We start from the raw sequence: 17,283 nt of genomic DNA, 5'->3' as shown, positions 1-17,283 counted from the left end.
AAAGGAATTACTGGCCGCGTCTGACCGCCGACGTCGCCCGTTACGTCAAGACATGCCGAGACTGTCAGCGACGCAAGACGCCACCGACAAGGCCAGCATGTTTACTACAGCCGGTCAAACCCCTTGCCGACCATTTAAGCACATCGAGATGGATTTGTTAGGACCGTTTCCGGCGTCAACATCCGGAAATAAGTGGATCGTCATGGCGACGGACTATCTCAACCGCTTCATTGAAACTAAAGCTCTACCGAAAGGCAGCGCAGCCGAAGTGGCGAAATTTTTTGTCGAGAACATCCTGCTGCGACATGGTGCCTCAGAAGTCCTCATCACGGGCAGAGGAACCGCCTTTACAGAAGAGCTGACCCAAGCCATTCTGCAATACAGCCATACAAGCTACAGGAGGGCAACTGTCTACCACCCGCAGACGAATGGTCTCACGGAGCTCCTGAATAAGACCCTCGCCGACACACTAGCAATGTACATCGACGTCGAGCACAAGACGTGGGACGCGGTCCTACCGTACGTAACCTTTGCGTACAACACGGCGGTGCAAGAAACAACACAGATCACGCCGTTTAAGCTGGTTTACGGCAGGAACCAGGCGACCACTCTCGACCCCATGCTGCCGCACGTGACCGACGAAGAGAATCCTAACGTCGCTACCTATATCCAGCGTGCCGAAGAAGCCCGACAGCTAACCCGCCTACAGATCAAGAACCAGCTGCGTAAGGGCAGCCGACACTATGACGTCCGACGACGCTTCGTCGAGTACAAGCGCAGTGACCGTGTTTGGGTTTGGACCACGATACGCCGACAAACACTGAGTGAGAAACTACTGCGACGCTATTTCGGACCCTACAATGTCATTCGACGTATTGGCGCACTGGACAATGAAGTCGTGCCAGACGCCACGCACGGCCTTCAGTTGTCCATGTGGTGCATCTTAAACCCTTTATGCACGATGACGAACTTCCTTGTTTTGTTGTTCCTTGGCTACGGGTGTTTTTCATTATTACTTTCGTTTGTTTGTAGCATCAAGTTGATGCTTTTTAAGAGGGGGGTATTGACACGTGCCCTTGCCTATCTTTATCGGGCGACCACGTTTCACCGCCTAACAAATGTTATCGCACAGCGCGGGACGCGCCTGCATGTATCAAACATTTCTGAAATGTTATCGATGCTTCTATCCGCTGTCTGTTGTCGCCGAACCTTGTGTTATCTGATTTCATCGCGCGACGCTAATGGTGTAGAACTTTGTGGAAGGCACGCGGGTCCCAGCCATTTGTTTGTAACATTCGACAACCGCTGTATAAAAGCCGATGCACTAGACCCGCTGATCAGATTTTCGACGATCGCTGACCGTGTTTGCCGCTGTCGTTCTGCTATAAATATAGCCTGTTTTGTGGGCGCAGGTTGGCCCAATGAAAGGTAGTTTTGTCTTTCACAGTATTGCTAGTGTGTTCTTCAACGTCGCCACCACGTGACAATATTGAGAAAGTTCGTACGTGATAGCTGCCTTCAAGCAACAACGCCATCTATGTGCTGCGACACTATACATGCTTACCCGCCGTGGTTGCTCAGTGGCTATGGCGTTAGGCTGCTGAGCACGAGTTTTCGTGATCGAATCCCGGCCACGGTGGCCGCATTTCGATGGGGGCGAAAACACCCGGGCACTTATATTTAGGTGCACGTTAATGAACCCCAGGTGGTGAAAATTGTCCGAGTCTTCCACTACGGCGTGCCTCACAATCAGAAAGTGGTTTTGGCACGTAAAACCCCATAATTCTTTATACATGCTTGCGGTATCGCAAAACGCGCCAGTTCCTAGACGCTTTTGCGTCTTGTGAATCACTTCTTTTCGCTTCCTTCCACGCTTCGGCCTTCTGCTTAAGTCGCGCCAAGGTGGTATTACCATGTGTAATCAAATCAGTGCGTAATAGCGATGATACGCTATTTAAATCTGATGCAGGAGTTGAAGTTCGCAGAGGTAAATATTGCTACGGAATAGTATTACCAATGATGAAGAGGCGAGCAGTAAGAAGACGACGACAACGATTGGAGGCTAGCGCGCGCTGTCGTCTCTTGGCCAAGTGCGGCGTACGTTGTAAATACACTTGTATATAGCTTTTCATCTGCGTCTTCTTACGTAACATATCTGGTGGAGGTGGACGTTCCCTGTACCTCGTCACGGAGCTTCGCAGCGGCTGGTACGTCGAGCCTAGCTTCATGGCTCCCGGCGATGACAACTCGACTCAGCCGCCTCCGACACCTGCTGCCACTTCGACGACCTACATCACTCTCCCTGCTCCTCGTGATCCTGGCGTATTCTCGGACAAAGAGGGGGAAGACGTCGAGGACTGCATCAGCCTGTACGAACACGTCAGCCGCAATAACCGGTGGGACCCTACTATCATGCTCGCCAACGTAGTCTTTTACCTCGGTGGCACACCCCGAGTTTGGTTTCGGACGCACGAGGATCAGCTCACCAGTGGGGATTCGCTCAAGCAAAAGCTCCGAGACTTGTTCGGCAACCCCTACGGTCACAAACTTGCCGCGCAGAAGGCGCTTTCCGGCCGTGTGCAGACGTCAATAGAGCCCTATATCACATACATTCAGGACGTCTTGGCACTGTGCCGAAAAGTTGATGCACACATGACTGAGTCAGACAAGGTATCCCACGTCCTCAAAGGCATTGCCGATGACGCCTTCAACTTGCTCGTATTCAACAACGTCGCGACGGTGGATGCTGTTATAAAAGAGTGCCGCCACCTGGAACTCCCTAAAAGCCGACGTATCGACCGGCAGTTGGCCCGTTTGCCCAATACCCCAGCGACATCTTCCTGTGCCGACGCTCCTCGTCCCAACACCACTGGCGATATGACCAAGATCGTGCGGCGTGAGATTGAGGCCGCCTATCTGGCTGCCTTCGACTCCAGCCCAACCAACGCACCTGCAGTCACGGTTTCCCTGATCCACGCAGTTGTGCGCCAGGAGTTCGAAAACATGGGTCTTCACACCATCTGCTCGGCCCATCGCCCTGATACCCACCCGGCTTCTTCCATTCCGCCCCGTCCCGCATATTCTTACCCACCACGCTTCCGCAAACCATCTGAATGGCGCACTGCCGACGACAAGCCCATTTGTTTTCACTGCCGTCGCATCGGGCACGTTTCTCAGCACTGTCGAAGTCGCTGGACTTCCCCGACCTGGTCTGCTTCGGCTGCCTACTCTCGCCCCTCAGGTGGTCCTTCTCGTTCCTATGCCGCACGCTCCGATAATGCCGCCACTGACTCTCCTGCGCCGAACCACCCCTATTCTCGTTCACCTTCGCCCCAACGACGACAATCTCGCTCTCCCCAACCCCGTCGCTCTTTTTCACCGACTCCCTTCGGAGGCCGCTCCCAGCCGGAAAGCTAGATGATGCAGCGCCTCGACGTGATGCGGCATTGCTCCCTACGCCGCCAAATCCTCTACTGACGTTGCCCACTCATCTGAACCTTCTTGACGTGCAAGTCGACGGTGTTCCTGTATCTGCTCTTATAGACACTGGGGCGCATTTATCACGCCCGCCACGACGCATGTTGTCCGTGTCGCCGATGGCGGAACAGCCCCCCGTAATTGGTATGTGTGCCGCCCGTGTGTCCTTCGCCGATCGCTCCACAACTGTGCTATTCACAGTCATCGCCCACGGTCCCCACGACATCATCCTCGGCTTACACTTCCTCTCCGCACATTCTTCTCTCATCGATTGTTCCGCCACTACTCTCCGCCTTGACTTGCGTGTTCTGGATCCCGCTGAACCACACCCCAGTCGCCTCAGTTCCGCCGACTTCGTTCGCTTGCCACCTTCGGCACTGACTTACGTTGACCTAGTGTCATCCCCACCAGTGCCCGACGGTCACTATATCGCGGCTCCTATGCAAGACGTCCTCCTTACACACGGGATCACGGTACCTCATACCGTTTTATCTATTACGGCGAATTGCGTCTGCCTGCAAGTGGTCAATTTTGGCTTGACGACACAAGTGCTGCCACGTGGGATGTCTCTGGCCCAGCTTTGCTCATTCGAGGATCACTCAATAGCATCTATTGAGGTAGACAATAATTCAGCCGATCCTCCTCTACCATCGCAGTCGAGAACTTGTACCATCACCGACTTACAGAAAATGATTGCGCCCGACATGCCGTCCGAGCACGCTCGTGAGCTCTATCGTGTTCTGTTTTCCTACAACGATATTTTTGACGATCGTCCTTTGGCCCAAACTACAGCTGTTAAACATCGCATTATTGCCGGCGATGCCCCTCCTATTCATCGCCGCCCGTATCGAGTGTCACCGGCTGAGCGTCAAGTTATTCACGCAGAAGTTCCCAAAATGCTTGCCAAGAACATCATAGAACCGTCATGTAGTCCATGGGCGCCACCGGTTGTACTGGTAAAAAAGAAGGATGGCTCATGGCGCTTTTGCGTGGATTATCGGCACCTTAACAGGGTTACGAAAAAGGACGTGTATCCCCTACCTCGGATTGATGACGCGCTTGACTGCCTCCACGGTGCTCGCTACTTCTCCTCTAGTGACCTCCACTGCGGCTACTGGCAGATTGCCGTACCCGATCTCGACCGCGAGAAGACTGCCTTTGTAACTCCGGACGGTCTTTCTCAATTCAAAGTGATGCCGTTCGGTATCACGTTCGGTATCATGCCGTTCGGTATCACGTTCGGTAACGCTCCTGCCACTTTTGAACGCATGATGGACTCCCTTCTTCACGGTTTCAAATGGTCCACGTGCTTGTGCTACTTGGACGACGTTATCGTATTCCCCCCAACGTTCGCTACGCACCTCGAGCGCCTCTCGGCAGTCCTGGACGTTTTTCGTCGCGCCGGTCTGCAACTGAACGCATCGAAGTGCCAATTCGGCCGTAGCCAGATTACCATCCTTGGGCATCTCGTTGACGCGAACGGAGTGCAATCGGACCCAAGCAAGATCCATGCTGTTGCGCACTTCCCTGTTCCACAGTGTGTCAAGGATGTGCGCAGCTTCATCGGCCTTTGTTCCTACTTCCACCGTTTCATGAAAATTTGCACGGCCATAGCACGACCACTAACCGAACTTTTGAAGAAAGATGCCCCTTTCCAGTGGGGCGATAACGAGGCCTCTGTATTCTCGCATCTAATCGACGTTCAATTCAATTCAATTCAATTCAAGTTTATTTGCATCTATACATGTACAGATGACAGGAGTACAGACAAAAAGGCAAATGAATTCGGCTTGACGGGGTCTGTACCCCCTACAAAAAGGGAACTGTGCACAATAAAGAGAACACAAACATACAGTAATGTATAAACGAGAAAAAAAAAGTGAACATTAGTGAACATTGTATAACAGAAATACATACGGGTAAAAAATCAACAATAGAATGCTGCAAGAAATTGTATTACAGGAAGCGAATAGTATGAAACGACACATATAATACAGCCTTGAAATTCACATCTATACATAATAAGTTATTGACAAGCAGAGAAAATTGGTTAAGCGTTCATGGCGTCAGTGTATAAGAGAGCAAAAAAAATTAAAAAGAAAGGAATACACAATGAGCCTATTAAAAGGAGCGATAGGTGTCTATTGAGTTTCCAATGAGTTTAACAAAGATGACAGTGTGCGGCGTAACATTTGTTGACCGTAGTTAGTGCGCGCTTTAGGAACGTACCATGTGTCTCTGTGACGTGTGTTGTAAATGTTAGAATTCATTGTCAATAGAGATAAATGCTCGAAAAATTTCGTGTTCTGTTTTTCCGCAGTAGTGAAACGCTTGAGTAAAATACTACGATATATGGAGGTGACCGGTTGTAAATTAAGAGCGCTAAAAAGGGGCTGCGTATGAGCGTCATATGAAGAATTGGCGATATAGCGCGCACGGCCTTCTTCTGCAATAGAATTAGTTTGGTCATGTTAGACATCGTGGTGTTTCCCCAGACTAAGTGACAGTAATTCAGATGGGACAGGAAGAGAGAGTTACAAAGCAATTTTTTGACGCTCAAGGGAAGAAAAAATCGAAGTTTCGTCAGTATTCCCACAACACGAGCGATTTTGTTAGCAACTGAGTCTGTATAAAGATTCCAAAGTAAGTTTTCTTGAAATACGACCCCGAGGCATTTAATAGATGGCACAATGTTGATAGTCGAGGAACCCATTAGCAAATGGCCGTCAATGTGGACATTTTTGTTTTTAGGTTGAAAAAGTACAGCCTTTGTCTTGTTTTTATTTATAGACAGTGAATTCAATGAACTCCATCGATTAAGTTTACTTAAAGCAGCGTTCGCAAGAGCCAACAGGTCCCTTGCACAACCAGATGTAAAAAACAGACTGGTGTCATCAGCGTATATGATGAATCGGGCAGTGGTGTCAATATTAATTATGTCGTTTATGTAAATGTTAAATAACAAAGGTCCAAGAATGCTTCCTTGAGGTACACCAGAATGAATGGGTAAGTTATCGGAAATACAGTTATTTATTGAAATCCTTTGACACCTGAACTGCAGATAGCTTTTGATTAAGCCAAGGAAGGGGCCCCTGAAACCGTAAATTTCAAATTTTGTTAGCAGAGTGGTGTGGTTAATTGTGTCAAAGGCCTTTGAAAAATCGATGAAAACGCCTAGTGTCACTAAATTGTGCTCAAATGCTTGTAGTATTAGTTCCTTTTGTGTTAGTAGAGCTAGCTCTGTCGAGCGACCCTTCCGGAAACCAAACTGACAGTCAGTAATAATATTGTGTTTTTCGCAGAAAGCGGTCATTCTCAGTGTTATTAATTTTTCTAGGCACTTTGAAAATACAGGCGAAATGGATAGTGGTCTGTAGTTGGACAGGTTGTTTTTATCACCGGCTTTGAAGAGCATTGTAACCCTTGCGAGCTGCATGCGCTTGGGAAATATACCGTTGACAAAGCACAGATTATACACATGCTCAAGAACTGGGCATATCAGATTTAAAACGTGCTCTACGGGGCGTATTTGCAGGTCATCAATATCGCAGCTTTTACTATTTCGGAGAGCGGAGAACGTGAGATAAATTTCTTCGGCGCTAGTTGGAAGTAAAAAAGCACTATCACAATTTCTGGAATTGAGGTACTCTGCGGAGCGTGGATCGTGCAAACTATTTACGAGGGACACAAGATAATTATTAAAAGCGTTTGCTAAATGCGTGCCTGATGAACGTTCCCCGTTAACTATCAATTCTCGCACGCCCTCTGAATGCTGACGTCCAATGTTAAGCACTGTGCTAAGATTTCTCCACGTGATATCTGTTCGCTTTATAGCTTCAGGATTAAACAACCTGTGAAGGTAATCTTTCTTGGCTTGTCTAAGAGTAGCAGTTAACTTATTTCGAAATTACTTAAATTCGGATAGATGGCATGTGTCTCTTGTGTCCAAAAAACGTTTGAATAGAGCATCTTTTTGTTTTATTGGTGCATTGGTGCATTGGTCAAGTGCATTGGTTGTCCAAAGTTTTCTAGCTTTTCTAGGCTTCAGTGCTTTAGGAGGAAAAGATTCCGAGTAAGCCTTTTTGAAAAGACACAGAAATGACTCGTACGCGGCATCTACGTCAGACTGATTGTACACCTCGACCCAATTTATTTTTGATATTTTTGTGCGGAATTCGTCAAGTGTAGACGGATTAATATCTTGAATAGTCAATGGGGGACACTGCTTCGGTTGTTTTGCCGAGACATACGATTCCAAGAGACACATTCTCACAACGCCTCCCGTTCTCCCAACGCCTCCCGTTCCGGTCCATTTCGATCCTTCTGCACCTACCGAAGTCCGTACTGATGCCAGCGGTCACGGAATTGGCGCAGTACTGGCACAACGCCAACGCGGCAACGACCGTGTTATCGCTTACGCCAGCAGGCTCCTCTCACCCTGCGAGCGCAACTATTCCATCACTGAGCGTGAGTGTCTGGCACTAGTTTGGGCGGTTGCGAAGTTCCGCCCATACTTATATGGCCGACCCTTTTCCGTTGTCACAGACCATCACGCGCTTTGCTGGTTATGCTCACTGAATGATCCTGCAGGAAGACTTGGTCGCTGGGCCTTACGCCTCCAAGAATATTCATATAGTGTCATCTACAAATCTGGCCGACTACACAACGACGCTGACTGCCTGTCTCGTTACCCGGTAGACGAGCCTGACGACGCCGACAGTAGTACCACCAACGGCATTTTCTATGTGTCTGCCTTCGCTAACATCGCCGATGAGCAGTACCGAGACCTATCGCTGCGAGCACTTAACGAGCGTTTGCGCTCTGCACCTACCGACGCATCCGTTCGCCGATATGTCCTCCAGGCCGGCATTCTGTACCGAAGGAACTTCCTCCCTGACGGCTCTGATCTTCTTCTTGGCGTGCCAAAACAGCTACGACAGACTGTGCTCTATGAGATGCATGACGCACCCACTGCAGGACATCTTGCGGTAACCCGCACGTATGACCGCGTCCGCCGCCGCTTCTATTGGCCTGGTCTTGCTCGCTCCGTCCGAAGCTATGTTGCTGCCTGTGATACCTGCCAGCGTCGGAAAACACCTCAGATGCTACCTGCCGGTCATCTCCAGCCGATCACCGTCCCTGTGGAACCGTTCTTTCGTGTTGGATTAGACCTCTTCGGTCCCTTTCCGACGTCATCCTCTGGGAACAAATGAGTAGCCGTCGCAACTGATTACGCCACCCGATACGCTATCACGCGGGCTCTCCCTACTAGTTGCGCCACTGACGTCGCGGACTTTCTCTTGTGTGACTTTATCTTACTTCATGGCGCCCCGCGACAGCTGCTCACTGACCGAGGTCGTAACTTTCTCTCGAAAGTTATCGCCGATATTGTAGGTTCCTGCTCCACTCAACACAAGCTGACTAACTCAGACCATCCTCAAACCAATGGGCTGACAGAGCGGTTAAGCCATACTCTTACCGCTCTGCTGTCCAAGTACGTTTCCAAGGACCACCACGACTGGGACATTGCCCTTCCTTACGTACCATTTGCGTAGAATTCTTCCCGGCACGACACCACCGGATTTTCTCCCTTTTATCTACTCTACGGTCGCGAGCCGACCTTGCCCCTTGACCCGGCACTTCCTCTTGCTTCGATCTCAACAAGCGAGTATGCGCGCGACGCCATCGCCCTCGCCGACCATGCACGCCAGCTTGCCCGTGCTCGACTGACGGACTCGCAAACCACTCAACAGCGTCTGTACAACGCCCGCCACCATGACGTACAGTTTTCGCCTGGGGCGCTCGTGCTCCTGTGGTCGCCCTCTCGTCACGTCGGACATTCAGAGAAGCTCCTTTCGTGATGCACAGGGCCCTACCGCGTGCTGCACCAGGTGACGTCTGTGACTTACAAAATTGTTCCTGTGGGCTCAACCTCGTCCTCTCCTCTGGCATCTAGTGATGCCGTGCATGTCAGTAGGCTCAAGGCCTACTACACTGCGTCCGAGTCCGCTCTTTAGTCACTCCGGGACGGCGCTTTTGCCGCCGGGGATAGTGCTACGGAATAGTATTACCAATGACGAAGAGGTGAGCAGTAAGAAGACGACGACGACGATTGGAGGCTAGCGCGGGCTGTTGCCTCTTGGCCAAGTGCGGCGTACGTTATAAATATACTTGTATATAGCTTTTTATCTGCGTCTTCCTACGTAACAATCTGAAGCGCTGCGGTTGCTACCCAATTAACTCATCCTGAGCTTCAACCAAACCATGTCGTTTCACAATGCCAAGTTGTTTTTATTGTTAAAATTCGCGTACTGTAATTTGCACCAGCGAAATTGAAGTGCTTCATTTAGATACGGTGATTGCGGCGCCGGTTCGCGGAGCTCCTAATGCACGGCCACTTTTGTTGGGACAGATATATTTATGTATCAGTGTATACTGACGACGCCAGGAGCTATGGAAAGAAAGATGATGGGTGTAACGTTAAGGCATAGGAAAAGAGCAGATTGGGTGAGGGAACAAACGCGAGTTAATGACATCTTAGTTGAAATCAAGAAAACGAAATGGGCATGAGCAGGACATGTAATGAGGAGGGAAGATAACCGATGGTCATTAAGGGTTACGGGCTGGATGCCAAGAGAAGGGAAGCGTAGCATCGGGGCGACAGAAAGTTAGGTGGGCGGATGAGATTAACTTTGCAGCGACAACATGGCCACAGTTAGTATATGACAGGGGTAGTTAGAGAAGTACGGGAGAGGTCTTTGTATTGCAGTGGGGTCATCATCATCATCACCAGGCGTGATGATGATGATGTATACCTGAATTAGACACTACATTCCGCTTAACATTGTCAGGAACTTAATGGTACGAGTCCATCAGCCGGTGAGCTAAAAGTTTACGCGTCTTCTCACTTCGAATTTTCCTCGTTGCGCTAAGCCTAAGTGAGCAATTGACTCGATCCATCTTACTTTGTCCTTGAGCATCCCGCTCTTGCCGAGAAGCTTCTTGAAGACATTGGATCCCACTTGCGGGTCAAGGGCGCTGAGCGGATCGTCGAGGACGTAGATGCTGCACTGGTGGTAGGCAGCTCGGGCCAGAGACACGCGCTGCTTCTGGCCGCCGCTCAGGTTGTAGCCCTGGGAACATTGAAAGGTTCAACCTCGTAAGTCAACACAGTGTTACCATAGAGTAACATAGTATACGACAAGAGCGGACACTCGAGCCGTTTCGCGGCCGAGCTATGCAGCTTCGCCGATTCCGCTAGCTGGCAGAGCATATCAAGAAAAATGCAGCTGTGGCTGCGGCTGCGGCTAGCAGCTTGACAGGCGGCACGACCACTGGGCACGACTCAACATATGCGAAGCCTTGTCAGACCACTCTGCCAGGCTCTTTCTCGAAACTGCACCTGAGCATCGTTGTTGGGTTCCCGCCTCTCTTTCGTCGCCGTTTCATGGTAAGGCCACAGCAAGTTCTTTTGCGCGTTGTTAACGACTTATTCTCTTCACATTTCGTTATGTCACTGTTAGCCGCGTAAACGAGTGACGGCAGCCTTGCCGCCATGAACAGCTGCTGCCCATTTGCTACGCTGACTTTCATTTCGTGTTCTTTTTTTGTGCGCAGCAATGAGCGGTGATGCTAGCGAAAACAGCGATGCGGCAGCGTCCGAGCTGCGATGCACGTTCGATACAATGACGAAGTTATAAAATAAAATAAAATGGTTCGTTAAGAAATGTGGCCTATGAACACATGGCGTTCGGGGCAGAGAGCTTTATGATACACGCGCCGACTGCTGGAAAAAGTATGGTGATCTACTTCTGTAAAAGAAATGTAGTTATTTCTAAGCGGTACACGCGCAGTATTTGTAGTATGGCAATAATGCTATTTCTCCTAACCTCTGTAGCAGTCTATGTGCGCTCGCGCGCTGCTAGCTGCTCAGCATTGGGCTGAGAATACGTGTTCTTATGTTTTAATTGTGTATGGAGTCGTTACTGTAGAAAGTTCCTTGTTTCTTAGATTTTATAACTGCTTCCGTAACAAAAAAATAAAAATAAAATACACATTGCACGAACGAACGCAGCATCTCCATTATAAAGCTTTGCAGGCTCCAATATTGCTCATACGAAGGAACGTAGCGTCTACATTTAATAGCTTTGAAGCCTCCAGTATTGCTTACCTTCTGTCATTCTACGTATTGCAGGAATCTCCAGCATTTCCTCAAAATACACTGCACAGCCGAAGGACATCACGCATACTCAAGGGCCAAATTCCAAGTATCAGAAGACGATTTCAAGGCTTCGAAGACAGCAGGTGAAGACCCCCAACAGAAAGTGCTTAATTGCAGCTTTTTAATGACGGACACACTGGCGCACACATTCGAGATGAAGATGTTGGTGCGTGCTCAAATATTTTTGCAGCCATTTTACTTGGGCATGCTACCATCCACATAATTTTGCTGCCCTAATTCACCTTCCTTCGCAGAAGTAGATGAAAAATGTCATATTTTTTTCCTTCTAAAGCAATGTCATTTTAAGCAAATTAATTGCTGTCGTGTATTTGCAGTTTTCTTTTTCATTATCTGGACAGTTGCAACACGTCTTCTATGTGTTTTGCTCGTGCAAAGTTATTGCCATCACGCCATTCATTTTCAATTATTCTCCATTATACCTGTGTCACACGACCACTTGCCATCGCGAACAAGTCCGATCCGGATTGAAATTCGCGACTAATATTGGCGCCATCACGCAGCTTGCGCAAATGAACCAATCGTGACGGAGAAATTCAAATCGGATTGGCTTGATCGTGTTTAAAAGTGCGCTGTGTGAAACCCATATTACTTGCATTTCACTGCTTCTTGCCGTTTTCATGTATCTGCCTGTTGCAATCTTGCTGCAATAAATTGTTGTCTGCTATTTTCGTGTTCTTGGCTGTGTACCAAGTTCATTTATATTTGAGGAACATGACACATTTATTTACAATACACCTTTTGGCGTGAGTTACTAGACGTACAATATCATAAGCGATAAAGTTCTACTTACTCAATAGTTCGCATGATTGTTGCGCTAAGTTACAGCTTGAAACAGCAAATATGAATTTAAATGAAACTAACATGAGTGAAACACCTTTGCGCGCTCGTTGTTACAAGATATAAACAGCGGCACAAGCGCCTGCATGAAATCACGCGATTTAAGCAAGGGTATGGGTAAAAAAAAAAATCCCAACAACGAAACTGAAATTGGAGCCTCCGAGATCAGGCAGCGTGCGCGACCATCTTGGAGGCTAGTGCGTTTCGCTGATTCCGCTAGATGCTTTGAGAGCCACAGTCGGCCGCAGGCGCCTATGGGAGTTTCCGGTCTTGTCGTATACTATGTTACTCTCTGGTGGTACCGGCTTATGCTTCCTCACACCGTGACCAGTGATTTTGTATGACTTTATACGCGAACGACAGCAAAGCACTAAGAGAAATAAAGACAATGTGGGTACTGCTTTTTGCTTGCTCACATAGTCAGCAGTAAGATTTTATTACTTTATACGTGAACGACAGCAAAGCAACAAGGAGAGTAAAGGCAGTGGTTTTCTTTGCTTCACACATTGTTTGGGGCCTTTCGTAAACGGTTTTGCACAGCGTCCATAACGAGATGGTCGATGTGAATCTGGGTGCTCGAGACCGTTATAAGATAGGTGAATCCAAAATAGAGAGATGCCGCAACTGTCAAGTGTAACCCCGCAGATTATCACCGAAATCTGGCACATGAAATCACGAAATCTGAAAATATAACACGGGCGAACGGGAACGCGCATCGGCATTGGCGTGGCGGCTTTCAGACCTGTGGAAAATAGGCACGTGGAAATATTGCAACCGCGAAGCTGACCCAGCTAATCGGCCTGAGGCATCCTTCAATGTGGAAAGCCAACAAAGCGCATGGTGGTCGGTAACTACGTCGGAGGGGTGGGGGCAAAGGTAGGGTCGAAATTGATCAAGTGCCAAACATTCCTTCTCCATATCGGAATAATTCGGCTCTGCTTTGGCGAGGGTGTGGCTTGCGTATGCAACAGTGTACTTGTCGAATTCAGATTTGCGCTGCGCGAGCACAGGTCCGCGTCCAATACCGCTAACGTCGGAGTGTACTTCGGTCGGAGCAGCAAGGTCGTAGTGACGTAACATTCATGGCGAGGTTGGTAGACGACGCAACTCTTGGAAGGTGTCGTCCCCACAAGCAGTTGACCAGAAGTAATTGTAGAAGTCGCTCCGCAAAAGCTGATTGACGGAAGTGGTGATGAATGCAGAAGTGCGAATGTAGTGGCGAAAGCAGGAACAGACGCCAAGGAAGCTGCGAATATGTTTTAGGCAGAAATACTTAGGAAAATCTGCAGTTGCACGGAGCTTGGCGGCGTGAGGAAGAGTACCGTCTTTAGATACTACATAGCCAGACACCGAGATGATTTGCGCCAAATTGGCATTGCTTCAGGTTTAGCTGAAGGTCGGCGTCAGTTAGGCAGTGTAACGCTTACTCTATGCTACAGAGATGGGTGGGGAAATCGGGCAAAAAAATAATCACACCATCCAAGTTGCTCATACACGTTTTCCACTTGAGTCCACGCGAAAGGCTGTCCGTCATACGCTAAAATGTTGCGGGGGTGCTGCAGAGTCCGAAAAGCATGACGCGAAATTCATATATGCAATCTGGTGTTACAAAGGCCGTTTTACGTTGATTTTCTGGTGTCATGGGACTTGCCATTAGCATAAGTCGATCGAAGCGAAGAACTCCGCGCCTTCGAGGCAGTCAAGGGCATCACGAATTCTTGGTAGAAGGTAAACATCTTGATCAGTTATATTGTTGAGATCACGGTAATCGACACAGAATCGAATCAATCTATCCTTCATCTTAGCAAGAACTACTGGAGATGCCCAGGGGCTATTCGAAAGCTGAGTGATGCCGTGCTTGAGCACGTCAGCGACTTGGTGGTCGATATCACGGCGCTCCATCGTGGATACACGATATCATCTTTATCGGAGAGGTGCACAGGTACCCGTGTCAGGGCGATGAAAAACTGTTGAGGCGCGACCCAAGGGAACATGGTGCTAGTCGAAAAAAGAACGGAACTTGTCGAGACGGCGTAGAAGCTGGACGCGTTAGGAAACAGTCAACGTGTCGGCGATGGAGCTATCTAGTACATCCGGCGAAGCCGACTCTTTCGTGGAGTCACAGGCCACTCCGGTGACCTCATGAGTGGCGATGGAAGCATGATCATGGAATGTAGCGCAAAGTGACACGGACACAGACTACAAGCAGACAGGACGAGCGCTAACTCTCAACTAAATTTTTACTGAAACAAACAGCACATATAAAAGTGAATAAAATACCGCAGCATATGATCATGACAAAGTCTAAAGACCTTGTCTTGACCTTGGCATGCCAATGATGGCGCGGCCAACGCACTCCCCCACGAAGCAAAGTAAGGGAATATGACAATTGGTTGGAGACGAGTGGTCTGCTGACGCTGGTATGAAATTTTAAAAGAACGAAACGCAGCGGGAAATCAATGCATCGAACTAAAGCGGCAGATGGCGTAAAAAGGACGCGCACATCAGCAACAATGCGTCATGACACCGTGGCATGGGCAGATGAGTGCGGTGGAGGTGCGAGATCTCCGGAAACAGATAGTTTTTCTTCAACTTGAGGAGCATCAAGACGCCGGGCGTCCCAAAACGCTTGAAATGAGAACATTAGATGACGGCCTTATTAGCGCAAACAAAGTCCCAACCCAAAACGAGATCGGGGAAACAAGAATACAGGGCCCAAAATTCGCCGATGTAGAGGAGGCCGTTAATAACAAAGCGAGCACTACACGTAGCCACAGGCATGATACGGTCTGTGCTGGCAGTACGAATTGATACGATTGACAGTGGCGTCGTAACTTTTCTCACCAAACAGCAAAGTTTGGCACTAATAAATGAAACTGCCGCACCAGTGTCGACGAGGGCGAGTGCAGCGACGCCGCCCTCATATGAGTCAATAAATTTAGTCGGAGAAGGAAGAGGCCTCGGTATTTTCGTTGGTGAGCAGTTCCTTCCTCTGGAACTGCGGCAATCAGTTTTCCTGCTCCGGCACAGAGGGACGACGATACATCGACCAAAGTGAGCGGCGACTGGGCGATGGCGAACGGCGGTCGCAGTGTGAAGACATGTGGCCGGGGTTTCAAGACGCAGATGAAGATGGGCACGGTCAAACATATGGAGCAGGGTCGCAGTCACGGTGGTAGGCGGGTAAGTGGCGCCGGCAAAATCGTGCGATGCGGCCAGGTAGACCACGCGCAACACAAATTAGGCGGTTCTCGGGAGTGCGCCATTGTCCTCTGCTGTGAGGCTATCTCGGCTGAACTAAGCGAGGAGCTGGATACAGTGGCATGGCTGATAGGAATGGGGCACCTGTCTGAGATGGTGGCACTGTGAGAGCCTCGGCATAGCTGAGTGCTGCGTTCACCTGGGTATAGTAAACGGGAGCCGGCACCGGCGGAGTCTCTCGGGCAGAAAGCATAGCCGTGCAAACGTGGGGCACTACACTCTTAGCACGGTACCTTTTATGGTAACCTTTAATCACGAGTAACTTATAAAATAAAGGTTACATGCGAAATATGTTGATGTTTTAATTAAATGTTGTTACGTATATATATATATATATATATATATATATATATATATATATATATATATATATATATATATATATATATATATATATATAGGTTATATTACCTATATATATATATATATATATATAGGTAATAGTGCATCTGTCTTGCGGATGGAAGCGGCGTTTGTCCCGACGTGTCTCTCAACCTTCTGTTCGCTGCAGTGAGCTGATGCGTTGCGGCTATCCTTCCGTGGAAACATCGCCCACGTGGCACCGGCGCTGACAAAGGAATCCTTCCACGATTACATCCAGCAGTGACGTCATCGAGCTACTTAAAAGAACAAGGCTCCCCTGGCATCGGTGCATTTGCTCTGCGGTGGTGGTGGCGAACGGCATCGCAGAAAGCGTAACCAAGTTCTTCGATACTTGCAGTTGCGGCTATCCTTCCGTGGAAACATCGCCCACGTGGCACCGGCGCTGACAAAGGAATCCTTCCACGATTACATCCAGCAGTGACGTCATCGAGCTACTTAAAAGAACAAGGCTCCCCTGGCATCGGTGCATTTGCTCTGCGGTGGTGGTGGCGAACGGCATCGCAGAAAGCGTAACCAAGTTCTTCGATACTTGCAGGTTGGTGCTGGTGCAAACTGTACCTTTTAGTAGAAGTCTTGCTTGCTCCCTGCCACCACCACTGCTGCTTCTAATGTTACTCTGATGCCCTTTTATTGATTAGAAATGCCTCTGTCTGTACTTTGTCTAGTCTGCAATGACAACCTTCCAGAATCAGGCTCGTACCCTATGTGCACAGAATGCGGCTTTGGTTACCACCTCGGCGCATGCTCAGGCGTGACTAAGTCCGCGTTTAAGGCACAAGATGACGTGACGAAGAATAATTGGAAATGTCAGACGTGTGTTGTATTAGCAGCCCGACTCGCCGCTGACGTGCGAAAAGAGAAACACGAGCAAGCTTCAGGAGTTGAACGGATGTTGTCTGAAATTAACAAGCAGTTGATGCAACTACCGGCCATTATGAACAAAGTTGAAGAACTCATGCAGCTAAAGCACACAGTAGGCAAATTAGAGCAAACTGTGCAGCATTTCTCGGATGTGTACGATCAAGTGCTGGCTACAATGAAAACACATTCTTCAGAGATAGCTGCTTTGAAAAAAAAGGTCG

General features: G+C 48.9%; 1 protein-coding gene across 1 annotated transcript in view; it reads right to left on the bottom strand.

Moving 5' to 3' along the window:
* The window catches only part of LOC139061384 (ATP-binding cassette sub-family C member 2-like), a 485,203-nt gene that overhangs the window by 224,186 nt on the left and 243,734 nt on the right, over positions 1-17,283 (bottom strand). Inside the window, exon 16 of the mRNA XM_070541366.1 lies at positions 10,443-10,610. Within this exon, the coding sequence (XP_070397467.1) occupies positions 10,443-10,610 (168 nt within the window). The remainder of the gene's footprint in view (positions 1-10,442; positions 10,611-17,283) is intronic.

This window comes from Dermacentor albipictus, chromosome 6 (genome assembly GCF_038994185.2).
Source record: "Dermacentor albipictus isolate Rhodes 1998 colony chromosome 6, USDA_Dalb.pri_finalv2, whole genome shotgun sequence".
Taxonomy (NCBI): domain Eukaryota; kingdom Metazoa; phylum Arthropoda; class Arachnida; order Ixodida; family Ixodidae; genus Dermacentor; species Dermacentor albipictus.
This window is presented reverse-complemented; position numbering and strand designations above follow the sequence as displayed.